The sequence below is a fragment of the Scylla paramamosain genome, chromosome 45 (assembly GCF_035594125.1).
Source record: "Scylla paramamosain isolate STU-SP2022 chromosome 45, ASM3559412v1, whole genome shotgun sequence".
Classification (NCBI taxonomy): Eukaryota; Metazoa; Arthropoda; class Malacostraca; order Decapoda; family Portunidae; genus Scylla; species Scylla paramamosain.
The window spans coordinates 5,295,001-5,322,015 of NC_087195.1; the positions used below are offsets into that span (position 1 = coordinate 5,295,001).

The 27,015-nt window shown below is 41.1% G+C and overlaps 3 protein-coding genes and 1 non-coding gene across 8 annotated transcripts in view; 3 read left to right on the top strand and 1 right to left on the bottom strand.

The window, feature by feature from the left end:
• Nucleotides 1–11,694, top strand: part of LOC135094342 (venom phosphodiesterase-like) — a 27,478-nt gene extending 15,784 nt beyond the window's left edge. For all 3 annotated transcript variants that reach the window (XM_063994367.1, XM_063994365.1, XM_063994366.1), the window contains exons 5-15: nucleotides 1,372–1,482; nucleotides 3,012–3,119; nucleotides 4,660–4,891; nucleotides 5,338–5,419; nucleotides 6,486–6,621; nucleotides 7,152–7,343; nucleotides 7,759–7,981; nucleotides 8,087–8,272; nucleotides 8,747–8,948; nucleotides 9,123–9,273; nucleotides 10,193–11,694. In XM_063994367.1, the coding sequence (XP_063850437.1) occupies nucleotides 1,372–1,482; nucleotides 3,012–3,119; nucleotides 4,660–4,891; nucleotides 5,338–5,419; nucleotides 6,486–6,621; nucleotides 7,152–7,343; nucleotides 7,759–7,981; nucleotides 8,087–8,272; nucleotides 8,747–8,948; nucleotides 9,123–9,273; nucleotides 10,193–10,378 (1,809 nt within the window). In that variant the 3' untranslated portion in view covers nucleotides 10,379–11,694. The remainder of the gene's footprint in view (nucleotides 1–1,371; nucleotides 1,483–3,011; nucleotides 3,120–4,659; nucleotides 4,892–5,337; nucleotides 5,420–6,485; nucleotides 6,622–7,151; nucleotides 7,344–7,758; nucleotides 7,982–8,086; nucleotides 8,273–8,746; nucleotides 8,949–9,122; nucleotides 9,274–10,192) is intronic.
• A 68-nt stretch (nucleotides 11,695–11,762) lies between these two features.
• LOC135094536 (U12 minor spliceosomal RNA) lies at nucleotides 11,763–11,913 on the bottom strand. The gene has a single exon (XR_010263861.1). It is a non-coding gene; the product is annotated as a U12 minor spliceosomal RNA (small nuclear RNA).
• Nucleotides 11,914–12,617: 704 nt separating this feature from the next.
• Nucleotides 12,618–17,783, top strand: LOC135094345 (thioredoxin-dependent peroxide reductase, mitochondrial-like). Its single transcript, XM_063994373.1, has 5 exons — nucleotides 12,618–12,778; nucleotides 14,555–14,754; nucleotides 15,242–15,377; nucleotides 15,906–16,140; nucleotides 16,548–17,783. The coding sequence occupies exons 1-5, from the start codon at nucleotides 12,746–12,748 to the stop codon at nucleotides 16,631–16,633; spliced, it is 690 nt and encodes a 229-aa protein (XP_063850443.1). The 5' UTR covers nucleotides 12,618–12,745; the 3' UTR covers nucleotides 16,634–17,783.
• Nucleotides 17,784–18,256: 473 nt separating this feature from the next.
• LOC135094344 (spermidine synthase-like) lies at nucleotides 18,257–26,776 on the top strand. 3 transcript variants are annotated; one of them, XM_063994372.1, is made up of 8 exons: nucleotides 18,257–18,316; nucleotides 22,919–23,053; nucleotides 23,395–23,515; nucleotides 23,899–23,994; nucleotides 24,348–24,531; nucleotides 25,507–25,589; nucleotides 25,741–25,887; nucleotides 26,117–26,776. In XM_063994372.1, the coding sequence occupies exons 2-8, from the start codon at nucleotides 22,923–22,925 to the stop codon at nucleotides 26,249–26,251; spliced, it is 897 nt and encodes a 298-aa protein (XP_063850442.1). In that variant the 5' UTR covers nucleotides 18,257–18,316; nucleotides 22,919–22,922; the 3' UTR covers nucleotides 26,252–26,776. The 3 variants fall into 3 exon arrangements, with proteins under 3 accessions (XP_063850442.1, XP_063850441.1, XP_063850440.1); XM_063994371.1 differs by lacking the exon at nucleotides 18,257–18,316 and adding an exon at nucleotides 18,975–19,246; XM_063994370.1 differs by lacking the exon at nucleotides 18,257–18,316 and adding an exon at nucleotides 22,003–22,402.
• The last annotated feature ends 239 nt before the right edge of the window (nucleotides 26,777–27,015 follow it).

Genomic DNA, 27,015 nt, shown 5'->3' on the forward strand with positions numbered 1-27,015 from the left:
TGGAGTAGCGTAGAATAGATGATGAACAGAGTGGGTGGAAGAATAAAAGAGAAAAGGAGACGGAGAGGAGAGGAGAGAAAAAAGAAAAGTAGATAGAATAGGAATAGGAGGGAAAGGGAGACAGATATAATAAGAGAGAAAAAATAGACGAGTGGACAGAATACTAGAGGAAAAGGAGAAAATTGATAAAATAGGAGAGAAAGAGAGAGAAGTGGAGAGAATAGGAGAGAAAAGGGTTAGAATTACAATAGAGATGGGTGGAGCGTTGGCATGTGTGTAATTTGTCATGTAATGCTGAGTAAGAGAGAGAGAGAGAGAGAGAGAGAGAGAGAGAGAGAGAGAGAGAGAGAGGCGCTGGAAAAAATGCGTAGTAAAATTGTTTGTGCGCGTATACCATCTGTCTCTCTCTCTCTCTCTCTCTCTCTCTCTCTCTCTCTCTCTCTCTCTCTCTCTCTCTCTCTCTTCTCTGTACTCAATTAGCTGTTTTACTCAAGGTCATACGCTCTTCTCCTCCTCCTCCTCCTCCTCCTCCTCCTCCTCCTTCTCCTCCTCCTCCTCCTCCTCCTCCTCCTCCTCCTCCTCCTCCTCATCATCATCATCATCATCATCATCATCATCATCATCATCATCATCATTATCACCTTCCTTTTATATAATCTTACTTTCTCTTCTTATTAATCTTCCTCTCTCTCTCTCTCTCTCTCTCTCTCTCTCTCTCTCTCTCTCTCTCTCTCTCTCTCTCTCTCTCTCTCTCTCTGGTCACTGTGTTAATCATCCTTCCCTCCCTTCCGCCTTCCCTCCCTCCCTCCCTCCCTCCCTCCCTCCCTCCCTCCCTTCACACACCTGTCTCCCTTCTCATATTCCCTTCCCTTCACCTATCCGTCTTGCTCATCTTCTCATAGTAGTAGTAGTAGTAGTAGTAGTAGTAGTAGTGATTGTTGTTGTTGTTGTTGTTGTTATTGTTGTTGTTTTAGTGCTACTACTGCTACAACAACAACAGCTGTAGCAACAACAACAACAGCATCATCATCAACAACAACAACAACAACAACAACTACTACTACTACTACTACTACTACTACTACTACTACTTCTACTACTACTACTACTACTACTACTACTATTACCACCACCACCACCACCACCACCACCACCACCACCACTATGAATGCATTCTTCCTCCTCTTCTTGTTCTTGTTTTTTTCTTGTTCTTCCTGTTCTTCTTCCTCTTCTTCTTTTCTTATCATATTACCATCACTCCTCCCACCACCACCACCACCACCACCACTAATAACACTCTTTCCCTCAACCCACCACCACCACCACCACCACCACCACCACCACCACCACCACCACCACCACCACCACCAGGGGAAGAAGGCAGCCACGTTCTTCTGGCCAGGGTCCGAGGTGGAGGGCCACAACCCCACCTACTGGTACTACTATAATGAATCCGTGCCTCTCACTAATCGAGTAGATAAGGTAAGAGATTGATAAACCTTGTGGAATTTATTAAGTACTTTCAGAAAATCCTTTTATTTGTTTGTTTTTTTACTATTTTTTTTCGTACATGCAGTGTTTTGTTGGTTATTTTCTATTTTTTTAAGAGATTGTTAAAGCTTGTGGGATTAATTAGTACTTCCAGAAAATCCGTTTATTTATTTGTTTTTATTATTTTTTGCTCATATATGGAGTTTTGTACGAGTTAAAAGTTGTATGTTGATTATTTCTTTTTTTTTTAAACCTTATCCCTTTATTTCAGTTTTTTTGTTGCCCAGTCCTTCTCTTAAAAAAAATAATAATAATAAGTAAATAAAATGGTTGTATCGTTCATGGGGTTCGAACCGTGTGCTTTACGGGGCTTTGAATTGAAAAGGTGTGTTTGTTGTTGTTATTTTTATTTATTTTGTTTAGTTTTTATTAGGAATTGAAGTAGGTGTATGTTTGGGTTTGTTCATCGTAAAAACGTGCTGTGTTTTTTTTTTCTTTTCTTATTTTGTTTTGTTTATTAATCTTATTTTGTGTAGGAATTTTGAAAAGGTGTACATTCTAGTGTTTCTGAAGAGGTGAGGCACTGAATGATCTACTATGAGACGTGAAATTTGAAAGGGTGTATGAAGGTGACAATCAAAAAGGTGTGTTTGTTTTTTTTAGGCAGTGATTGTAAAGCTGTAAGTGTTTTTCCACTATTCCTTTCCTTCATCTTTTCTATCTTTGCTTTTTCTTCTTTTTTTCCCCTTAATTTTCATTCCTCTTATTTGTTTATTTACTCATTCAATTATTTGTTATTTTTTCATTTTTAGTGAGTGTTTGTCTTAGTATCTGTGTGTGTGTGTGTGTGTGTGTATGGCATGCACACGGAGAAATACCCTGAAATTCCACCCATAGGACACCGTATGTTCAAGGTCGCGTCCTTCTATGGGGCGACACACACACACACACACACACACACACGTAGCCACGCACGTAGACACATCCAAGGAGACCAAGGACGCAGGTTTTACATAGTTACAGTAGCTGTTAGGAGTGGTCAGTGGTTGTTGTTGTTGTTGTTGTTGTTGTTGTTGTTGTTGTTGTTGTTGTTTCTTTTCTTTCTTGTTCTTGTTCTTTTTTCTTCCTCCTTTTCCTTCTCCCTCTCACCCTTCGCCGCTTGTTGTTCTTGTTGTTTTAGTTGTTGTTATTGTTATTGTTATTGTTGTTGTTGTTGTTGTATTTCATTTATTTATTTTTTACTATATTTCATAGTTTTTATTGTACATTAATTATTTTCTCTAACTTCTATTTCTATTTGAAGACGTCTTTGGATTACGTCACTTATTTTACTGTAACTTTTTCCTATTTCAAGACGTTTTTACTGTACATTCCTTTTTTCATTACAATTTTATTTTATTTTTTTTATATATATATTTTTTTTTTTTCATGATACTTGAACGCAAAAGCCACGACCGCGGAAAGAAGGGATTTAAACATTTGAATCTGAATATTTGAATTTCTCGCCGTCTCTCCCGCAGGTCCTGTCTTGGCTAGAGTTGCCGCCGAACACCCGCCCTTCCTTCGTCACCCTGTACATGCATGACCCGGACTCCACTGGCCACGACTACGGTCCCGAGTCCCCCCAGGTACGCCTCCCCCCTTCCTCTCTCTCTTCCTCTCTCTCACTCTCTCACCTAGCTAGAAGAAGGGTATTTTTGCATTATTTCTTGTTTTATTTTATCTTATTTATTTATTTTATTTATTTTTTTTATTTTTTTGCTTTTTTTCGTATCAGTTTTCTTTTTTTTCTTCTTAATTCTACATAATCCTATTTTGAGATTACGAGGACAGTTATAATTCTCTCTCTCTCTCTCTCTCTCTCTCTCTCTCTCTCTCTCTCTCTCTCTCTCTGTCTCTCTCTCTCTCTCTCCTCGAGACAGGCAGGAGAAATCTCACATCAGTTCATTAGGAAAGCAACACACACACACACACACACACACACACACACACACACACACACACACACACACACACACACACACACACACACACACAAACAACACTGCCCTCTCCTGTAACCGTTTTGTCTGTGCGGCTGAGAGAGAGAGAGAGAGAGAGAGAGAGAGAGAGAGAGAGAGAGAGAGAGAGAGAGAGAGAGAGAGAGAGAGAGAGAGAGAGAGAGAGAGAGAAATTACGAGAAAGGAAAATTCAAAGGAAGAAGAAATGAAAAGAAAGGGAAGGCTTAAGAGAGAGAGAGAGAGAGAGAGAGAGAGAGAGAGAGAGAGCAATGTTTACACCCGGGAGAGTCTATGTACACAGCGGAGCATTGCTAAACACACACTCCCTCACACTTCACCTGTCATGCTGGTAATAACATCCTGTGTTATAATTTTTGTGGCCTTGTATTGGAGGAAAACATATCCCTTCAACTCTTCCTTATTGTACTTGTCTTCCTTCCTTCCTTCTTTTATTCTCTCTGTCTCCCGTCTCTCTCTCTCTCTCTCTCTCTCTCTCTCTCTCTCTCTCTCTCTCTCTCTCTCTCTCTCTCTCTCTCTCTCTCTCTCTCTCTCTCTTTACATTTTCTTTCTCTCGTTTCGTCTTCTGTTTTATTTTTTCTCGTGTCTTTTTCTCTGTCTCCTTTTTTTCTGTTATTTATATTATTCTCTCTCTCTCTCTCTCTCTCTCTCTCTCTCTCCTCTCTCTCTCTCTCTCTCTCTCTCTCTCTCTCTCTCTCTCTCTCTCTCTCTCTTCGTAAAAGCCTCTAAACAACTTCGCAAAACCTAAGAGTTCTACGATATTATTATTATTATTATTATTATTATTATTATTATTATTATTATTATTATTATTATTATTATCATTATTATCATTTTATTTTATTTATTTATCCACCTTTTAACACTTACCCTTATTTAACTTCCCATTGTCACTCCCATAAATAAATGAACACCAAACTAAACAATTAGCAGTACCCATTTATTTATCTTATGGTATTTATTCACCATCACATTTCATCTCTTTACCCTTTCAACACTAACCCTTTCTTAACCACCCCCACTTCATTCTCATTCCCCCAAAAAAACAGATGAACTACAAACTGAATTATCATCAGTATTTATTTCATCTATTTACTTACCATTCAAAGCTAACCCTTCCTTTATTTCCCTAATTATTTCCCCTGAGCAGATGAACGCCAAACTGGTGGAACTGGACGAGGTAATAGCGCAGTTGGTGGAGGGACTGAAGGAGCGAGGTCTTCTCTCGTGCGTCAACCTTTTCATCGTGGCGGATCATGGGATGGCAGACGCGGGGCAGGAGAGACTTATTGACCTCAGTACATACCTGCCTGCCTTGCCTGAGCGTGCGAGGGTCTGGGGTGGTGGGTTTGCGAGGTTTGGCCCCAGTGATGACAGTCCAGGTAGGTATTGTGTGGGTTAGGTTAGGTTTAGTTAGGTTAGGTTAAGTTTGGTGTGGTGGTGAGTGTTGGTTTGGGTTGGGTTAGGTTAGGTTAGGTTATATTAGGTCAGTTTAGTTAGATTACGTTAGGTTTGGTTCCAGTTATAAAAGTCTAGGTGTTGGTGTGGATTAGATTAGCTTAGATTAGGTTTGGTTCCAATTATAAATTAGGTGAGTTTTGGTGTGGGTTAGGTTAGGTTAGATTACGTTTGACCACAGTGATGAGGGCCCAGGTGGGTGCTGGTGAAGGCTTATCAACTCCTCTCCTCTAACTGACAGTCTTCAACCTCTTCCTCATCGCCGCAGTGTTGCATCTTTTACCTTTTACCGCTATTTTCAATCTAACTGCTCTTCTAACTTTGCTAACTTTCTCTTTACTACTACCACCACTCGCCTCTCCTCCTACAGAAAATAAGGAGGCGATGATGCGAGCCCTGGCCTGCAAGAGGGACGAGATGCGGGTATACGAGAGAGAGCTTCTGCCCGTCAGGTGGGTAAAACTCAGGAGAGTATTTTGAAACATTATCGCGCTGCGCCCCCACTATTTCAAAAGGCTGTAGTTGAAGTGATACAGGTTTTTAAGAGTGTTTTTTATTGTTCTAGTGATGTATTGACAAGATTTCTACGTTATTAACAGGAGAAACACTCTTGAGAACACGGCTAATCATCTATGTGGCCTTTGAAAACAGTGGTGAGAGAGCAAAGCGTTTTCAAGGATGTTTTCACGGTTCTAGTGACAGATTAACAAGATTTCTACATTATTTACTGGATTATTTACGCCATTTCTTCTGGCACACCCACACCCACACAGCCACACCCATTACAAACACGTCTTTCATAAGCCTTCTCGCATTCTCTCTCTCTCTCTCCTGCCGGTAAGAGCCATTTACAGCATTTTCCTCACACACTCCTGGTCCTTCCTCCCACACACACCCCATCTCAGTCTCTTTGCTGTCTCTCAGTGGATTATTGAAATGTCGGGGGTGCACAGGTGGTAATCTTAGGTACGCATGGGCAAGGTCACTCCCCACCACACCCTTGCCCTACCCTCCTCCCCCTCCTCCTCCTCTTCCGTTTTTTTTTTTTTTTTTTTCTCCTCCCTTCGGTTGATTTGTGTTTTACCTGTCTTCTTTTTGCCTTACCTCTCCATCAGTAGCAGTAGTTGTTGTTGTTGTTGTTTATCACTGGGACTGAAAACTCTTAAAAAATCGTAAGCCTGTCAAACTACCATTGGAACCAAGAAAATCCCAATAACATCTACTACAGCCTGTAAAAATACCACTGGAACCATGAAAACACCACTGAAAACCGTAAAAACCCTTCAACACCCTTCTAACAACTTCCACTGGAGCCTGTTCAAAGTAAAGATGAGGAACTAAAACCATTTACGAAAAGATACTAAGCCCATTCGTTTTCTATGATTAAGAAGTTACTCAGAGAAAACGGATTAATAAGACCACGGAAATACTCTTTCAAATACTTTCTTCCTATTATTTATCATATTTCGGTTATTCAGGTGATTGTACTTTTTTTTTTTTATATGTTATGTCCTCCAGGTGGCACATGGGGGCGCAGAAGAGGGTGGAGTCCGTCGTGGTGGAGGTGGATCCAGGATACACTGTCGGGGGTGACTCAACATTCAAAGCAGACGAGGGAGAGCATGGATACGATGACCACTTCCCCTCAATGAACGTACGTAGTAGTATTAGTAGTAGTAGTAGTAGTAGTAGTAGTAGTAGTGGTGGTGGTTATATTCCTTCTTTTTTCTTATTTATTATTTTTTTTTTCATTCTCATAATCTTTTTTTCGTTCTCATTCTCTTTTTTTATTTATTTATTTTCTGTATCATTTTCTCCTTTTACTTTTTTTATTTTCTTATTTTTTTCCATTTCTTTCGTTCTCACCTTTTTTCTTTCCTGTTCCTTCTCATTTTTTCTTCCAATCTCATTATTTTTTTCCTCATCCTTCTCTTTCCCCCCTAACCTTTTTTTTCCTCTATTTATTTTTTACTATTTTCCTTCTCAATCCCCTTTTCCTCATTGTTCTCTTTCTTTTTCCCCTTTTCTTCATTCCCTCCTAATTCCCTCTATCATCTTTTCTCTTCTCCCTTCCTTATTTTCACTAATCTACCACTATCATCTTACTATTATCTTTTTTATTCGCTTTTTCAGTCCCCACCTCTCTCTCTCTCTCTCTAACCCTCTGTTACCCCCCCCCCCCAGGCCCTGTTTCTTGGTTACGGCCCAGATCTCGCCAGAAGCAAAGAAGTGGAGGCCTTCCAGAATATAGAGTTGTACAATCTAATGTGCCACCTGTTGGGAGTCACGCCCGCGCCAAACAACGGAACGTGGGGGGCGCTGCATCATCTCCTAGCACGTCCCCCGCCGCCCCCGCCGCCTTCCGCCTCCCTTGTGGTAAGTTGTTGTTGTTGTTGTTGTTGTTGTTGTTGTTGTTGTTATTGTTGTTGTTGTTTATTTCGTTCTTTGTGTTTTTCATTCTTTTTTTGTGATACTTGTAAAAAAATTTATTATTATTATTATTATTATTAGTAGTAGTAGTAGTAGTAGTAGTAGTAGTAATTAATGGTAAAATCCACTACATTTTTAATCTTAACTCTTTTAATTCAGAGTTTTATAGTTATTTATTATAGTTTCATATTATTATTACGTGTTATTATTATTATTATTATTATTACTATTATCATCATTATTATTATCATCATCATCTTTACTAATTCATTCATTCACTTATCTATTCATACATTCATTTCATATTCACCACCACCACCACCACCACCTCACCATCCCGCTCCCCTGTCCATTCCCTCAGCCTGTCCTGCCGCCGGTGTCCCGCGTGCCAGAGCTGCCAGAGGACACCACAGGCAGTCCATCCCAGTGCGAGGGGGACGTCCGGGGTGCGGGGGCGTGGCTGGAGCTGCTGAGGGAGGCGCAGAAAGAGGAATCAGATATCCTTGATTTCCACGTACCCTGGGGAACGCCACAGGGACATGCTGAGGACACCGTATTGTTACTGCAGCCTGATTCTGTGACAGGTAAGAGAGAGAGAGAGAGAGAGAGAGAGAGAGAGAGAGAGAGAGAGAGAGAGAGAGAGAGAGAGAGAGAGTATACTACCACCGTTTCTTCCCCCACCCCTCCAGGTTACTCCCCCCGTGTCAGACTACCACTGTGGACCAGCTTCGGCGTGCGCAGGGTGAGGCACGCGCAGGAGGAGGCTGGGGAGTGGAGGAGTGACCCAAGGTTACCTAGTAAAGACGCCCCCAGCTGCCCCTCCTACGGGACTGTGACGGGTTTCAATGTTTCCAGGCATCCTTTGTTTCCTCCAGGTGTGTATGTGTGTGTGTGTGTGTGTGTGTGTGTGTGTGTGAGTTTTCATTGTATTTTTTTATATATAATCGTGAGGCTACGTAATTACTGTTTTATTTGTTGTCATATTTGCACCTTGTGTCTAGAATTATTGTTTCTTCATTAGTTTACAAGGACAAACACAGCACGAGAGAGAGAGAGAGAGAGAGAGAGAGAGAGAGAGAGAGAGAGAGAGAGAGAGTCAGTTAGTCAGTCAGTCAATAACTAACTAATCTAAATAACTATCTTTCCAATCACCTACTTACCTTACCTAATCTAACCTAATTTAACCAACTAAACAAACTAATTACCTATCCACCTACCTAACCTAACAGTGTCTAAAACCTTACCTGTCTACTAACCTAACCTAACCTAACCTTACCTAACCTAACCTAACCTAACCTATCTAACACCTTACTAACTTAACCTAACCAACCAACTCCTCCCTCCCACAGAGTTTAGCTGCAAAGATTGCCAGCAGCTTCCATACTTGATGAGCAACGCGGTGCCCTTAACTGACCAGGTGGCGCGGCGCTGGAGGGAGCTGCTGTCCTTCGTGGGGCACTGGGCTCTCCTACTGGGCCCCCTCAACGTGGTGGCTGGCCCTGTCATGGATTACAACGCTGACAGTCTGGCTGATGACCTGGGCGAGCTTGGGTAAGAGAGAGAGAGAGAGAGAGAGAGAGAGAGAGAGAGTTTCCTATACGTTTTTCAGTTTGTTCCGTCACTAGAACCACAAAAATACCCTTAAAAAACCTGTCATTTCAACCAAAGCCATTTAGTGGAGGCGATGCGCAGGTGTTTTAAAGTTTGGTTCCTTGGTGTACACAGGCGGAGTGGCGAGCTGGTGGTTCCGTCTCACATATTCCTGGTGGTGAGTCGATGCGTGGCTCCTGTGTCCTCTCTCTCCCACTGCCCCCATGATAAGCTGGATGTGGAGGCCTTTGTGTTCCCTCAGTTCATCCCCGTCACTAACTGCCTGGTGAGTGTTTTAGTAGCATAGAAGTGCTGGGTTATTGCTGGGTTTCATAGGTAAGGTAAATTCATGGATGTTAGTGGAAATAGGTGGGCATGTTTCGTACTGGGACTGCCACGTGTAGCTTATCGTACAGTAAAATCCCTCTTATCCGGCATTCGAGTATCCGGCAGCTTTAAGTATCCAGCACATTTTTCCCCGAGCCTTAAAATCAATAAAAAATCAATGTGTACTCATAAAATCGATTAAAATTCCCGCGCGAGGCATACTTTGTCCCTTTGCTACCAGAGCGCACTGCTTTGCGCCATCCGCAGCCCACTGCACTGTGTTTACTCAGTGACTCAGTCCCGCGTGTGCACTGTTTATCGCCTGACGCCTTCATCATGCCTAAAGTTGTAGAAAAGAGGAAGCGTGTTGTGCTTACACTTAAGCAGCTGATCAGATCAGCTGCTGATTAAGATCAGCTGATCTTTGTTATGGTAAGATGCGTGAGTGTAGGGTGGTGATTGTGGACATAATTTCACTTCTATTCAAGTATCCGGCAATATTCAAGTATCCGGCATGTCGGCGGTCCCGTTGATGCCGGATAAGAGGGATTTTACTGTATTATAAAGAGGTGATGTTTAAGTTACCCTTTATTATTCTGTTTTCTGTTATGATTACTTTCGTCCATTTTCTATGATGAGTATTCAAATAGTGTGGCAGGAGAATCAAGTACTATTGGGGAAACTAATCTGGAGTAAGAAATGCACGAAGAAAATAATAGATAAATAAATAAATAACATCATAGAAGAGCGTTAATCCTCAGGTAAAAAAAAAAAAACGAGGACTGAGTTTTACGTTTTCATCCAGGCTTAGATTGCAGTCTTCTTAATATCGTGCCTTTCTGACTCTCACATCACCACCACCTTCATCCCTCCTTCAGGAAAGCGCTAGGTTCATGCAGGAGTACAGCGCGAAGGTCGGGGACGTGGAGGGCATCACCGGGCTTCAGTTCTTCCCTAATCTTGACTACTACCAGCGCGTAAGACTCAAGACCCGCATGCACTCCAACGCTTGGGGTCACGAGAGCTACGCCAACAGATTACTTGACAACTTCTTGCACCCTTGAAGTAGCGAAGAGGAAGAAGAGGAGTGAGACGGGGGATGTGGAAGAGGACGAAGGCGAGGAATGGGAAGGAAGAGGATGCAGAAGACGAAGATAGACTGGAGAAGAGTGTAAAATAAGACGAAATTGGAAGAAAGATGCAGAAAATGAAGACAGAAAGATTGGGAAGATGAAGAGGGCGTAGAAAAGACGAGGACTGGAAGAAGAAAGATGTAGGAAATGAAGAGGATAAGAAGGAAGACATTTGGGTAGATGAAGAAGGCAGAAGAGGGCGAAGGTAGGAAGAAAGAAGAGAGGGAAGATGAAGGAAAGAAGGAGGAAGAGGAAGATGAAGACGAAGGGGATTAAGTAAAAAGGCTACCCATATCAATATTTTTTCTAGTAATCTAGTGCGGGGATAGTAGTAGTAGTAGTAGTAGTAGTAGTAGGAGGAGGAGGAGGAGGAGGAAGAGATGTAATTATAAAGAAGAAAAATTACAAAAAAAAAGAAAAGAAAAAAAAAGAAAGGAAAATGATAGAGACGAATAAAAATGGAGGGGGAGATAGAGAAGAAGAAATGTATTATAATAGAAAGACAAAAGATGGAAATAAGAGTATAAAGAACAGAGAGAGAGAGAGAGAGAGAGAGAGAGGGGGGGGGGGGATGTAAGACTCATAATCACAGCAAACCCAGTACAGGTATTTAATATCACACTGCTATCATCTTCACCTTGTCAGTCTATCATAGCTACTTAGGTGTAAATATAATAGTCAATATATATATATAAAGTACTTGGATGTAGAGGAGAGAGAGAGAGAAAAAAAAAAAAAAAGCTAGCGTTTAAAAAAAAAAAATAATAAATAAATAAATGAAAATCCGTCCCTTTGTGAATGTTACTTTAGAAACACTGAATTATTGTATATTATTATCTATACTGATAGTTGGGTTACTTTGTATTACATGTGTTTGTGGAGTGTTTGTTGATGTACTGTAAACGTAAGTACCTGTAGCCTGTCTGTGATTGTAGAACGTAAATAATCATTGTATATTTGTAGCATGATTACCCATTTTACTGTAATATAATCTTTTTGAACATGCGCTTTACATTACATCCTCGCAAAAATTAATGATCTTTAGAGACCGGATTGTTTGATAATGAAGACGTTGAGTTAATGTTTTGTTAATTCGTGTTAGCCTGGTGGGCAGAGCTTAAGAACATTATTTTATTTATTTTTTTCCTGCTTGTCTTTGTTCATTCGTTTGCGACAGAATGAGCGGAGCTTGAACTTTTTCTGTGTCTGTCTTCTAAGTCCGTTTCCTAAATTAATGTGAAAAGATTTTCTGTCGTATTAATTTCTTTATTTTTTTAAGCTATGAAGTGATAATTATAATGTTATGATAGTAATGAGGACAGATCGCTGACTCCTAGTCTTCACCACAAAGTAGGTGGGAGGACTTGGGACGACCTGTGCCCTTCCAAACAATTCTACTAAACACTGTTAGTAGAGCGAAGCGTCACCAACGCTCGTTATTTTCCTTACTCATTAGTTTAAGGCACGAAGGTAAAATGTACCAAAATTTTGACAGTATCTTTGGAAAAATTTTAAAATACCAAATTTCATAATCTTATACAACGATTTTGTTATTTTGAAGTTATATTATGTCATCTTGTTAATTAATATTTATTTAAAAATTAGTAATTATATAAGTGAAGTATATTTTATATTTATTGTATCCAGAGTTTGATATTTACTTTTCTTATTCACTGAGATGGAAACTAACATTACCTTGAGAGCTGCCAGATTTCTCTACTCTTTTCTTTTACTTTATTTACTTTTTAAACAGAACACAAGCCTCGGAAGAGAAACAGTAATGCCAGTGAAAGTACCATATGGCCATTAACTACCACTGGTATCTTGGATTATGTAACTAGCATTAGCTTACACACACACACACACACACACACACACACAGGAAAGGGGAATTCCCATAATATACCCAGAAGGTCACAGAGGAAACGGGAAAAAAATGAATAAGTGCACTAAACAATTAATATCTAAATAAAAAGGGGATGAATAATTAGATAAAACATTAACAAAACCACAGATAAACATGACCAAACGAGAGAAAACGAGGCAGCTGAGACGGAAACCAAAGTATACGTAAAATACAAACCACTAATACAGTAACGAAAAGAAGGAAAATAAACAAATAAAACTAACCAAACCCACATATATCCATGACCAAACTTGGAAAAAACGAGGTAGATAAAGGAGACACGAGGCAGGTGGAGAATGAAGGTAAGGAAGCCAGTTAGAGCAGACGGCATCCAGCATCCGCATCGCCACAGACACACGGACAGGCAGACAATCAGCTGAGAGGTAGTCACCATGGCCGGCTTGCTGAAAAATATCGCTGTTACGGTGAGATTACGGAACTTTCTTTGAGTTTAGGGTACTGACAGTGAAGCACGTGTTCCAAGGTATTATTCAGTGTATGTTGTGTGTGTGCATTGATATGTTTTTGTGTTTGGCATTTAGTTAACTTTTTTTTTTCTGTGTTATCTTATTTCTAGTTTGTATGTGAGGAATCTGACTTGCATTTTGTATATGTATATTAATGAGACGGTAAGATTCATTACCATATGTTGAATTGTTAATTGTTAAGTTTATGCGTGTGTGCGTGTGTATGTTAGGTAACTTTTTTTTGTCTCATCGTCAGTTACGTAAGGAATGTTGTTATTTTCCATATGGTATTTATAGAGAGGGTTTCATTGCCATATTAATGCTGAGAAGAGACTATTATTTTTGCTACATGATATAATTCTTATTCTCTCCTCCCTCCTGCCTCCCTTTCCTTTTCAACCACTTCTATCTTCAAGGTAACGAGGAGATGTAAAAACCTTTGCTCCTATGCTATTTCCTTATTTCTTATTTCCTATAGTTCGTTACTATTGATGTATTTTTTTCCGTAATCTCAATCCCTTGCCAACAAGTACCTTAAGGTATGTTCAAGGTAACGAGATACGAAACACAGGGCTCATTATACCATGTTATTTTCTTTATTTGCAGGGGTCCGTTTTCTTTACACATTTTTCTTTTAGACGTATTTTCTTATATTTTTCCTTTCTTTGTTATTTCCTTACGTTTTTTTTTTCTTTTCTCCTTCCTCCTCCTTCCCTACCATGTTATTTTCTTCATATTTTGTCATTTCCTTTCACTTTCCTTCATACTTCATTATTTCCTTCCTTTTTTTTCCCCCTTTTCCCGTTCCTCCTCCTTCCCTTTTCCCTTCCCTCCTCCTTCCCTTTTCACTTCCCAGAATCATCTTACATGCCCAGAGTAACGTTAAGATTAAAATCATAGGTAATTCCACTCCTGTATACCTGCCTTATTAATGTCAAATATTTATTGTACCAGATTCAATATGATAAGGTGTTTTGGGAGTGGCTGGGAAGAAGAAATATTTAAGAGAGAAGGGATGAAGTTTCCAGTCATTTCTCCCCCTTATAGTGGCTTCCTGATACCTGTGTTAGAAGTACTGCTTGTTTGGTGCTTATTGTGCCTGAGGGAATGTAAAGCATGACTAGCAGTGGCTGGGAAGTATGGATATTTAGAAGACTAGAAGCTTTTAGTCATTCTTGCCTCTCATGATGACTTGTGAGTATAAAGAGTTTTCCTGACTTGCATCAAGGTCAGCATACGGGGGAGGAAAGGTTGCAAGGTGATATAAGTGAAGATAAGTAATGTATTAGGTGTATAAAGAGTAGGTACTGTTACTGACTGATGGAGAATGAGTAGTGCTGCTGATTGCTGCTTCATGGTCAATACATGTGCAAGGAGGAATTAGATGCAAAAAGCTGACAGGCCTATACAATCCCAGTTACATGTTACAGGATGACAGTTAGACATTACATAAAGCTGCCTCCTCCTCTTAACCAGTTTATTGCAGTGGTCGTTCTTTACCATTGTTCACAGACCACCTGTTCAGTCTTTCAGTGTTTCTTTGATGTTCCAAAGAGTGACAGAAACCTATACAGAACAGTTGTCACCCTATATTTCTGTGCCAGATTCTTTTTCTATGCAAATTGCTTCTTATAGCTAAAATTTTACTCCACCACCACTTCAATCCCTGTGTTTCTATGATACTCCAAAGGGGGTGTGACAGAGGCCCATAGAGTTCAGTTTTCACCCTTACAGGCAACTCGCACCGTTCTGCCACGCATCACAGCCGCGGCCCAGCGAGGGTTGAGCACCTCTGTGCGATGCCTTGCCCCAGCGGTGACCCAGCCAGCACCGTCCTTCAAGGCCCAGGCGGTTGTTAACGGAGACTTCAAGGAACTCTCTCTCGAAGACTTCCGTGGGAAATATTTGGTGCTCTTCTTTTACCCGCTGGATTTGTGAGTGTCCTGTGTCAACTTTATTTATTTATTGTTGGTTGAAATGGTGTCTTTGTTCTTATTCCTGCAGTATTGATGTTATAAATCTGTATATATTGTAATATGTAATGGTGTTCTTTTTTTTTTTTTTTTTTTTGTTCTCATTGCTAACTAATGCCTTGACCTTCCTCCTTCCTTTGCTCCCTACAGAAAGACAGTCCTGAAAGAACTTTAATTCCTTCTATAGTCTGAGAGAGAGAGAGAGAGAGAGAGAGAGAGAGAGAGAGAGAGAGAGAGAGAGAGAGAGAGAGAGAGAGAGAGAGAGAGAGAGATTCAGTGATTCAGGAATGATGTATCAGATGGTAATGAAAGGATTAATAATTTACATTTTTACAACTTTAAATTAATTCTGTTCTCTCCTTTTTTCTCTACCATATGAATTTATTCCCTCAAAATTCCTTCTGTGCTCTCATTATTTCCCTACACTAATTCATTGCCTTCTCTTCAGCACCTTTGTCTGCCCGACTGAGCTCATCGCCTTCAGTGACCACATGGCAGCCTTCCGAGAGCTGAACTGTGAGGTGGTGGGGGTGTCCACCGACTCTCACTTCTCCCACCTGGCCTGGAACAACATGCCCAGGAAGGTGAGTGTGGTGGTGGGCTACTGGGAGGCGAAAATGTGGCTGTAATAGTGTTTGAGTGTCAGTTTGCATACATTCAAGGGGGTTTATTGTGTTTGTGTGCCATTGGTTAGAAGGGTGGTGGATTTGAGTTGTGTCCCAATTTGGTGATTGGTGTGCTATGGGAAATGTGTGGCTGTAATGGTGCTTTAAGTGGTACAGGGGATGGGACACTGGTGACGTAAGCTATTCTCAGGGTCAGTAATCAGGGTAGAACAAGAAATAATGGGTGTGAGCTTAATAGAAGTTAGATTTAAGAAAGAGATAGGAAGGAGTTGGTTCTGAAGTAGAGTGGTAGATGAATGGAGTGGACTAAAATGGACTGGAATGTAGTGTTAGATCTTTCTTACACCACCAACAAAGCACTAAGATACACAATTATCCTTTTATTTTTGTGTGTTTTACGTACATGTATTACTGTCAGATACACTACACCAATAAACACAAAGATACAGAGATCCCCATGTCCTTGAGTGGCTCTGTACACTGCAGCAAGGTGGTCTGGGCGGGCTACAGTATCCCCTGCTGGCGGACTTCAACAAAACTATCTCCCGGGATTATGGTGTGTTGTTAGAGGACGACGGCGTGGCTCTGCGGGGACTGTTCCTCATTGATCCTGAGGGTGTGGTTCGGCACATGAGCATCAATGATCTGCCAGTGGGACGCTCTGTGGAGGAGACACTCAGGCTGCTCAAGGCGTTCCAGTTTGTGGCGGAGCATGGTGAAGGTGAGAGAGAGAGAGAGAGAGAGAGAGAGAGAGAGAGAGAGAGAGAGAGAGAGAGAGAGAGAGAGAGAGAGAGAGAGTGTTTCTGTGTGTGTGTGATGTTGTTTCTTGGTATTCTGTGTGAGATGATTTCCTTTCTTCCTCTCATTGTCTCCCAGTCAGAGAAGAAGGGAAAGTAAGACTAAGAGAGATAGAGAGAGTGTTCTTACCTTACCCAATTGTATTTTTAGAGGGTTGAGTTAAGTTCGTAATGCCCCGTCTATTAATGTATCATATATATCTTTAAAGCTATGAACACTCCTTGCTACACACAGCTTCATCAGTCACTGCATCCACAAAAACTATATTTCCTTATACCTTTCTTTTTTTTTTGCACAATCTCTTACTGTGCCCTCTGTCTCCCAATGCAGTGTGTCCGGCCAACTGGCAGCCAGAGTCCCCAACCATCAAGCCAGATCCAACAGGCTCCCTAGAGTACTTTAATAAGGTGAACTAAGGTAGTGGTGGTGATGGTGGTGTTAGGTGGTCGATTTCCAGAAGTGTCCAGGTGTGTCAGCTAGCAAAAGGAGACTTAGGGAATGGAACGGAAAGAAAAGAGGGGGGGAAGTGAAGAAGAACAATATAGAGGGAAATATGGGGTGTAAAGAATGTGTTGAAGGACAGCAGTAGATAGAAAGACTTAGGGAATTGTCCTTAACTTCTTGAATGCTGCTACGGTGTCTTAGTGTAGGTTTGGTCATAATGTTGAAGGGTAAGACATTCAGCCAATGTTTAGTAATGGTGCAAAGTCTGATTATGATACTGAAAGGTAATATTCTCAGCAAAGATTATCAAATGTGTAGTTGGGATTAGTTAAGTTCACTTAGCTTAGTATTTGCTTAGTAAGATTGCCTTGGGTTACTCAGATAAGGAATAAAGGCACTGAAGAGAGCTAGGTATTGTACATTGTTATCTTAATTTGTTGAAAGTATTGTTCAAGTAGTGGTGACAGTAACTCTTCTTGGGTTACTGTCATCACCAGCAGTTGAAGGAATAAAGCCAGTGAAGAGAAACAAGTTATTTCGCATTGTTATCTTACTTTGTTAGTGTTGATGTGTATTTGCTACCCTTGTCATTAGTTAAAGTGGGAAATCCATGTATATTCAAGCTGACACAGGTAAAAGGTAAGGGAACTAGGGAAAAATAAAGAAAAAAAGAAAAAAATAGGTATAGCATCATGTTTTGTCTGTTAGAAATGAGGTTCAGTAAATAAAAGTAAAGGATTAATAGTTTATAAAAGTAGTCATACAATTGAATATGAGAAGTAATCAGTTGTTTTGTTAGCCGTGAGTGCACGTTACAAAGATACACAGAGCGATACAGTTGAAATAAATAGTTTTTTTTGTATTTAATTTTACTTTTTTTTTTTCGTTGTATATGATTTATTGAAAAGATTAACTGAGTGAAAGATAACGCAGCCAAGAAACAAAGACATCGCCGTACCATCTCTCCTGGATTACCAATTAAGAGTTTTCATCTACAAATGTTCATGAGTTCAAATATTGCTGTGAATAAGATCATAAGGACATTATTGTATATTTCTTTTGTACACACTATATTCCGTGATGTGTGTAGCCTACCTATACTGAAATATATAAATGAATCCAGCGTGTAGCTTCAAATATATCCTGTAGGGTCCTTAAAAGAATTGGATCATGTAAAAGCTAAGGCCGGTATTAGGAGAGACAGACGCGTGAGAGGGAGGAGGCAGTGACAGCTTCATTTCTCTCTCTCTCTCTCTCTCTCTCTCTCTCTGAAACGATAGCAAATAATACTAACAAAATACTGATAAATATGACGTCCACAATACAATACTAGCAGAAAACAAAAACTATATAAGTTATTAGTGAAAAAAGTATCTGTCCATCCATCTATTTATCTATATCCCACACGGGCGGCCCAGGCAAAGCAGCACACAGTCGTTAAAGTAAATAAATAAATAGATAAAATAAGCTAATAAATAAAATAAAATATAAATAAATCAAACAAAAGTCAATCAAAAAATAATGCAAAAGAAAATCCTAATAGTTTTGTACCGAAAAGAGAAAAAATATGTAACTTGTAGTGCAGTTCAATATTGTGGCGGGTGAAGGCAGTAACACACGTGACTATCACAGCAGCCGTGGAAATAACGTGCCAGGTGTGTATGTGTGAAAAGCGCAGGGGTTAACTAGTAAGAGAGAGGCCAGGTGTTGACTCGCCCCTGCTCTCCGTGACCGCAGGTGACGTTACAGCAGAGGTCGAATGAGTACAGTGTCCGAACTTGCACGATATAACACGGTAATTGTCTGCGCTGCACCTCCACTACTTTCAAAGGGCTCTAGTTGAAGTGCCATGGTTTTTAAGGATGTTTTTTTAACAGATCTAGTGGCAGATTAACAAGGTTTCCACATTATGAACAGGAGAAACACCCTTGAGAAGCCGGCTATTAACCTCTGTGGTCTTTGCGAATAGTGATGCGAAATTAACAAGATTTCTACATTATCAACAGGAGAAACGCTCTTAAGAACCTGGCTGGTCATCTCTGTGACCTCTTGAAGTAGTCATGGCAAGAGAGCAAAGCGTTTTTAAGGGTGCTTTCATGGTTCTAGCGACAGATTAACAAGATTTCTACATTATCAACAGGAGAAACGCTCTTGAGAACCCTTCCGATCATCTGTGACCTCTTGAAGTAGTCCTGGCGAGAGAGCAAAGGTTTCGGATCACCGGCCTCAGTCGCCTTAAGTAAGAAAGCCGTATGCTGGTATGAACAGGAGCAATGCTGAGGAAAGCAAGAGACGGTAGAGAATCAAGTCCGTGGTTATAAATAAGATAGTTTTAAATGGCTCGGTGTCTTATCCTGCCATCACCCCGATATGTAAGATTATGTACAATCACAGATAAGCAATTTTCTCTCGATATAATTAACGCAGATGTTTACCTGCTCACACCTGAGATAGTAATCTTGCACACTGCAACCCATCTCAGCTGCGCCGGCAAAGAGCACGTGACAAGTCAAGACTCAATACTCACATCGTACGGTAGTTACGAGTGAGTGCCTGGAAGGTGGTGTGAATACTCTTCTACACTCGTGAGTACTGTAAGGCAGTGTGTGTGTGTGTGGGAGGGAAGCTGCTTGTGCTGTATGTACGCTGTGACTGACGACCAACTTCCAGAAGGCTTTAGTTTAAGTTACACGGGTTATTATTATTTTTATTTATTTATTATTATTTTTTTTTTTTTTATGTTTCGACCGATTAACAAGATTCATAGATTATCAGCAGGAGAAACAGTCTAAAGTGTCATATATATATCTTTAAAGCCATGAAGACTCCTTGATGCACACAACTCCACCAGTCACTGCATTCACAAAAAGTATCTTTGCGGCCTTTGAGAATGGTCGTGGTGAGAGACCAAAGCGTTTCTGGATTCGGACCCTGTTCTAGAATGCACTCAGAGGACTGATGCGGCATCTCACAGCAGCAGAATCTTGTATAAGTAGTAAACCATCATTCTTAACTATCACGAGGCTTGAGATCTTAAATCACCGTTGCACAGCTGAGGGAATCAGAAGGCGTGGGATAAGTGGCTGGTTCACCGATTTTATTTTATTTATTTATTTTTTTTTCATGGTGGCGTAAATAGTGTAAAGGAAATTATGTAAAGCTTAGAAAATTTAGTAACATCGTTTCTCAGTCCATTCGTAACGTACACAGTTACCAGATAAACAAAAATCGCTGTCGTTATTCACAGTACATCAAATCATACTGGTCAAGGACAAATGATTCTTAAATTTTGCATAATCGTCTCTCAATACATTCGTACCTTACACAATTTAAAGCTAAGAAAAAGTAAAAATAAAATCTCGCTTATCGTTAGTCAGCCATTTAATAAGTATAATGATCGAGGATGAAATGAGTAGCGATGATATATAACCCCAATGATTACGATGAATATAATTACAGACTTAATAAAATCACACTTATGGTGCCCTGGATGAAGTTAACCTGATGCCGTGATAGTGAAGGAGCGAGGGAAGCGTTATTCTGAAAACACTTCTGCCCGCATCTTTACTACTTTCAAAAGGCTCTGGTTGAATTGATAGGGGTGGTTTTTGAGGCTGTTTTTACGGTTCTGGTGATAGATTAACAACATTTCTACATTATTAACAGGAGAAACACTCTTGAGGCCTTTGAACATAGTGGTGGTGAGAGAGGGAAGCGTTACAGAATACAGGCCACTGTATTATGAAAAATTTGGTGTCTTCTCTTAAGTTGTCACGATTTTAAGAGTCTTCATGATTTCAAAGGCCACAGAGTTTCTCAAGAGTGTTTCTGCTGTTGATAGTGAAGAAATCTCGTTAATCTATCACTAGAACCGTAAAAACACACTTCAAAACCCGTGACAGTTTAAGACGCAGGAGGAGCATCATGGGAACCCGATCACTGATGCGGCCTTTGAAAACACTCCCCGTGAGTTTTAAAGCCTTGTCCTTAAGTGGACGAAGCATGCACCAATAACCTACGCAAACCTAAGCCAACCTGAACCAACCAAAGCCCCCACAAGTAGAAAGGGACGACCACCTAAGCCCAGAATAGAAGAAAAACTGCAATAAAAAACCTTCCGGTGCTATGAGGCAAGAACATAAAGAAATATAATTTTGTAAGGAGGTTGTGAGCAGATGAGAGGAGGGAGGGCGCTAAACACAATGAAGTGTTGCTCAACCACTAACTGTGACTGCTTACTAATGAGTGCCTGTCAACTGAATTAAATAAGCAGTCACACACACACACACACACACACACACACACACACATGCTTACTTGATGATAATAAAATGCTAATTCTTATATTAATAATTATACCAGCACACACACACACACACACACACACACACACAGGAGAGCGAAATGGCGGTATGCACAGCATAACACCTTCCTCCCTGCCCCTTGACGCACCACTAGGGTACACAGGGCGCCGCTCCCCAGCCCTCTCAACACCCTATTCTTCTTTTCGCCGTTCCCATACAGTGAGGGGTTGGCGCCATACACAAGTCTGTCTCCTCCAGTTGTTTCTGTCCCTTGCATCTTCCCCTGTGACTCCTGTCCTTTGCAGTTCTGACGTAATTTCATCCCTCCATCTCACTCTCTGCCTTCCCTCCCTAAAGCAGCAGTGGTGGTTCCAGGGACCGGATGCTCAAAACTCTCACTTAGCGCTCGTCTAAGGGACCTACTGCTACGATCACTTTAAGGGCGATCTCTAAGGTCGATGTTCAAACTCCCTATAGCGTCTCGTTAGCTTAAGGAAGCGTTGTGTTGGGGGTACAGCAGCGCCGCTACATGAGATCCAATTAAGGCTTGTATTCTGAAATGCTTTGCTCTCTCACCATGACTGTTTTCAAAGGCCACAGAGATGACTAGCCGGTTCTGAAGACTGTTCCTGCTGTTAATAATGGAGAAATCTTATTAATATATCACCAGAACATAAAAAAGAGAAAGAAAAACACTTGAAAACCCGTGGAACTTCTTAGCACTTCGCTAAATGACCCGCCAACACGTGAGTGTCTTGACTACAACATACTCAGTGTAACATACATGTCCTGTTTTGTGTATGAGCGTACAGTAGCACAATTTGTAATCTTACTCTGTAAGACTGATACTGTTAAGCTACCAATGTGTGCAGTAACGTAAATCTATAAACCTATTCCATAAGGCTGAGACTGTTAAGTTACCATTACATATTTGTCTTTATGAGAATTTGCTCGTGCCTCCAGGTTTTGACCGATTCAATCAATACATCGATTCAGCGTGAAACGGGTCTCATTATCCTGCACTGATCGCACCAAGAAAGTGGCGATAACAGCCACAGAGATGACTAGCCGGTTCTGAAGACTGTTCCTCCTGTTAATAATGCAGAAATCTTGTTAATCTGTCACTAGAACCGTAAAAACACCCTTAAAAACCAGTGTAACGTTAGTTCTCTTGAAATAAGTGGGTGTGCGGCTTGGAAGTGTTTCACAGTGAGATCCGAAGTGACAGCCTATCATCATAAGATTTAGTATCCGTCTTGCCACCTGACGAGATAAGTATCCCGTCCCCCCCTCCCCCCACATCTTTCTTTTTTTTTCTCTCCCTCTCCTTTCTTTTCTTTGAGTGACTTACGCCTCATATATAAGAAGGAGTACAGCACCAGGGGAGACTAGTGCATACCTGGCTGACTGTGGCGCTGCACGGGATCTTGAAGTCAGGTATGGTGACTGCTCTGCTGGTTCACTGGTTCAAGTTTAAGTTCGGTGCCCATATTTTGAAACACTTAATTCTGACCGCACCTCCATTACATTCCAAAGGCTCTAGTTGAAGTGACACGGGTTTTTAAGAGTGTTTTTAAGTTTCCAATGACATATTAGCGGGGTTTCTACATTATTAACTGAAAAGACACTCTTGAAATCCCTCTCTAACACTTTTCTCCCGTAACACTTGTTTATCCTGGCTTCCTACACCAACTGTTGCCACTTTTCTTCACTACAACGCCTCTCCTTCCCTAACACTTCATCATCCTGCCTTCCCACACCATCCACATCACTTCCCTTTACTCTAACATCTCCCCTTCCCTGTCACGTTACCCTCCTGCCTTCCTACACCAACCAACCACACCAAAACTCAAACGCTTTCACTCTAACTTCACTCCAACACCTCTCCTTCCTTCCTGCACCATTCACACAACTTCTCTTTACTCTAACGCCTCTCATCTCCCTTCCCCGCAGAGCAATGGACCAGAATCTGCAGGGTTGGTTCACGGAGAGGTCCCCAGAATGGCCGGGCGAGGCTTTCTCTCTCAAGGTGAAGAATAAGCTGCTACAAAAACAAAGCAAATTCCAGAACATTGAAATATTTGAGAGGTGAGGAGGTATTACAGTGAACAATGGCTGTTTTGTGACGGAAATTCCAAGTTGTCGTGTTATTAAGAGTCCCAGCTGGATAGGTGAAGAGGGAATAGCTAGTTAGTTGCTTGTTTAGTTAGTTAGGTCAGTTAGCTAGCTGGTTAGTTTTTTAGATAGTGTTAGGGGAGAGTGAAGAGGTAGTTGAAGTTAAATTTAATGAAAGTTAGGTAAATTATGTGAAAGAAATACTAGTTATCGTGGTATTAATCATTATTTTTTTGGGTGCTTGTGTGTTTGATCAGCCTCTCGTTGCCAGTGAAGGCTTAGCACCAATCATAACCCTTTGGTCATCCCGGCAGTACCAACCACGGCAAGGTGCTGGTGCTGGATGGTGCCATTCAGTTCACGGAGAGGGACGAGGCGAGTTACCAGGAGATGATCACCTTCCTGCCCCTCAACGCTCACCCCAACCCCAGGAAGGTGAGGCGGTGAGGTGTGCTGGGACCTACTGTGTTTGCTGGCCTCTCGTCACTGCTTATCTGTTAATTCTTTCTTTTTCTGCTTTGTTTATACAGTTCCTCTCCTTTTCTTTCGTTTATCTATTTTCATCTATCTATCTATCTACTTATATATATTTTTGTCCACTTTCTTTTTTTCTGTTTCTCTCCTCTTTTGTTGTGTTTCATGTCTTCTCTTCACTCTCTTTCTGTCAGTTTCTACTTCTTTTCTCTTCTTTGAGGCGCGTTGGGACCTTGCTGTGTTGTGTTTCCTGGCTACTCCTCACTCGGTTGTCTATTAAAAAGTAACCTTCAATATCCCAATGACCCACAATGCACCGTGTATCTTGCTATTCTTTTTGCTAGGTGCTGGTGGTGGGCGGCGGGGACGGCGGCGTGGTTCGGGAGCTGGCCAGACATCCCGCGGTGGAGGAGGTGGTGCAGTGCGAGATTGACGAGGAGGTAAGCACATGACTTGAAACAGTGGCTCGTATTTAGAAACGCTTTGCTCTCTCACCACGACTATTTTCACGGGCCACAGAGATGATTAGCCGGGTTTTCAAGAGTGTTTTCCCAATCAGTAATGTGGAAATGTTGTTCATCTGCCACCAGAACCATGCAAATACCCTTAAAACCCCATGTCACTTCAACTAAAGCCTTTTGAAAGTGTGGAGGTGTGGTGCAGAAGTGTTTCAGAATGTGTCTGGTAGAACTGTAGATAAACAAATAAATAAGTGAAGATATAAAGCAAGTTTCCGAGTCCCAAGGGAGAGGAGTGAGGGAAGAAGCTTGACACTCGTGCCTCCCCCACGCAGGTGATAGAGGCATGCAAGACACATGTGCCGTCAATGGGGTGCGGCTTCTCCAACCCCAAGCTGACCCTGCACACTGGGGATGGCGCCAAGTTCCTGGAGGAGACGCAGGAGAAGTTTGACATCATCATCACGGACGCCTCAGACCCCGTGGTGCTTGACGGGACGGATGAGGGGACTAAGGATGGTGGGAGTACTTTCTTGTTTTAACTCTTCCACTGCTATGATTGTGCATTGCCAACATTGAGATCTCTGTAATAGCTTGTTTGGATGGTGGGTGGTGGCGCTGATATCTGAGTTTATCCATGGTGAAGAGTGACAATGATGGTGGGTGTGTTTGAAAAGTTTGCAAGGTTTAAATCCCAAGTAGAGTACGGGAATATAACAAGTAACTTCCTATAACATAAATTACAACAGCATATACATTGCAAAAAAAAAAAAAAAAAATGGAAGAAAAGAAAAAGGAAAGAAAAAAACAACAACTAATTTTAAACCCCTCAAAATAACTAACATCTTTTTTTTTTTTTTTTTCGCTGGATGCAGAAGACTGGATGTTATTGTGTATAGATAAATCACCAGTTTCTCTGTTTCCATGACACTAACATCCGTGCACTGCTGGTTTGCTGGATAAGCTTTGATGTGAGTAGCGGGCTTCAAAAAACACACACGGCCGCTATTGTTGTGGTGTGACGTGGCAAGCAGCGCCCGTAGAGTTAGTGAAACATGGCAACACTTCTCCCTAGACTTATGCGGTCGGGAATCTCGCGGAACTTAGAAAAATAAAATAATAAATAGATAAATAGTTGTAGTAGTAGTAGTAGTAGTAGTAGTAATAGTAGTAGATGTTGTTGTAGTAATAGTAGTAGTAGTATTAGTAGTAGTAATAGTAGTAGTAGTTGCTGTTGTAGTAAATAAACAAACAAATAAACAAATCTTAGCTTCAACCACATACACACACACACACACACACACACACACACACACACACACACACACACACACACACACACACACACACACACACACACACACACACACACACACACACACACACACACACACACACGCATCTTTAAACCTAACTTCTTTACCATTAGGCTACTTTTAATACACCTCTGTAAAACTGCCTCTTTCTCACACATTTCTCTTTTCTCCCCGTCAGGTCCCGCCGTGTCTCTTTTTAACAACGAATACTACACCAAGATGAAGAACAGGCTGGCGGAAGGAGGGATTCTGTGTTCCCAGGTAAATGCACCACCACAACACTTTCCAGTCACCACCACACCAACTACCAATCACGAACACTCTTCCAGTCACCATCACACCTTTTCCAATCACCAACGCACTCTCCAGTCATCACTACTTCACCTATCAGTCACTTCAACACACTTTTCAGGGGGAAAATATGTGGCTGGATGCTGAGATGGTAGTAACGCTGGTGAGGGGCTGTCGCAAAGTCTTCCCTGTTGTCGAATACGCCTACACGTGCACTCCGACCTACACAGCTGGTCAGATTGGATTTATTCTATGCGCCACAAATCCGGTGAGATATACTCTGTTCAAAAACTCCTTGCTTTCTCATCACGGTTATTTTCAAAGACCACAGAGATGATTAGCTTGGTTCTCAAGAGTGTTTTGCCTGTTAATCACGTAGAAGTCTTGTTAATCTGTCAATCTGATACACGAAAACAAGTCATGAACAGTTAAAATGAGGTAGTTTTGTTCATCTATTTCCCTCACTACCTCCGTCTCTCTCTCTCCATCAATTAAAGGCCACGAACTTGAAGGAGCCAGTAAGGGTGTGGGACCAGAGGACAGCAGCGGAGATGGGGCTTAAATACTACAATGCAAACGTGCACAGAGCTGCCTTCGCCCTGCCCACCTTCATGTTACAGCACATTGACTAGCGCAGGGCGGGGAGGAAGACAGGAGGGGACGAAGAGCTTGACTGACTGACCGGCTGGAGTGACTGAGTTAGAAAATTGCTTCCAAAACGTGTTATATATGGAAAAAAGAGAAGTTAGGAAGGCTAGAAGAGGATAAGAAGACAAGTAAATAATGTAGAGGAAAGAATTATTGAACGCGAAGTGTGTTTTTTGAGAACTTAGGCATGGAGAAAGGATAAATAAGGCTTAGAGAAAAAAAAAAGGTAAAAATGATGTTTACGAGTGTGATAATTTAAAAGATTAAGTTAAGGAGGAAACATAAAGGTAAAATAGGAGAATAAACTGTTGTGAGATTTTCAAAAAAGATTGCGACCAAAATAAAAGTACAAAGAATGTTAGGAAAAGAAGGAAGAAAGTTATAGAAATACAAATGAAAGAGTAAACTGTAGCGAGTTTTTTTTAAATGTTGTAACTGAAAGGAAACTATGAATATTGCTAAGAAAAGGAGGAATAAAATTACAAAGGGATACACATGAAAGAGGAAGACTGGAAATGGATAAAATAAGGAGATTGAAATAGAGAGACAGAGAGAGAGAGAGAGAGAGAGAGAGAGAGAGAGAGAGAGAGAGAGAGAGAGAGAGAGAGAGAGAGAGAGGAAAAAAAAAAGATTAGGAGAGGATTGGGTAAAGGAAGTGCCGTATTAAAGAAAATTATAAATGTTAACTTAAGCACTTAATCTAGTCTGGAATTTAATCACAATGAGATTTTTGAGGTCTTAAAGCCAC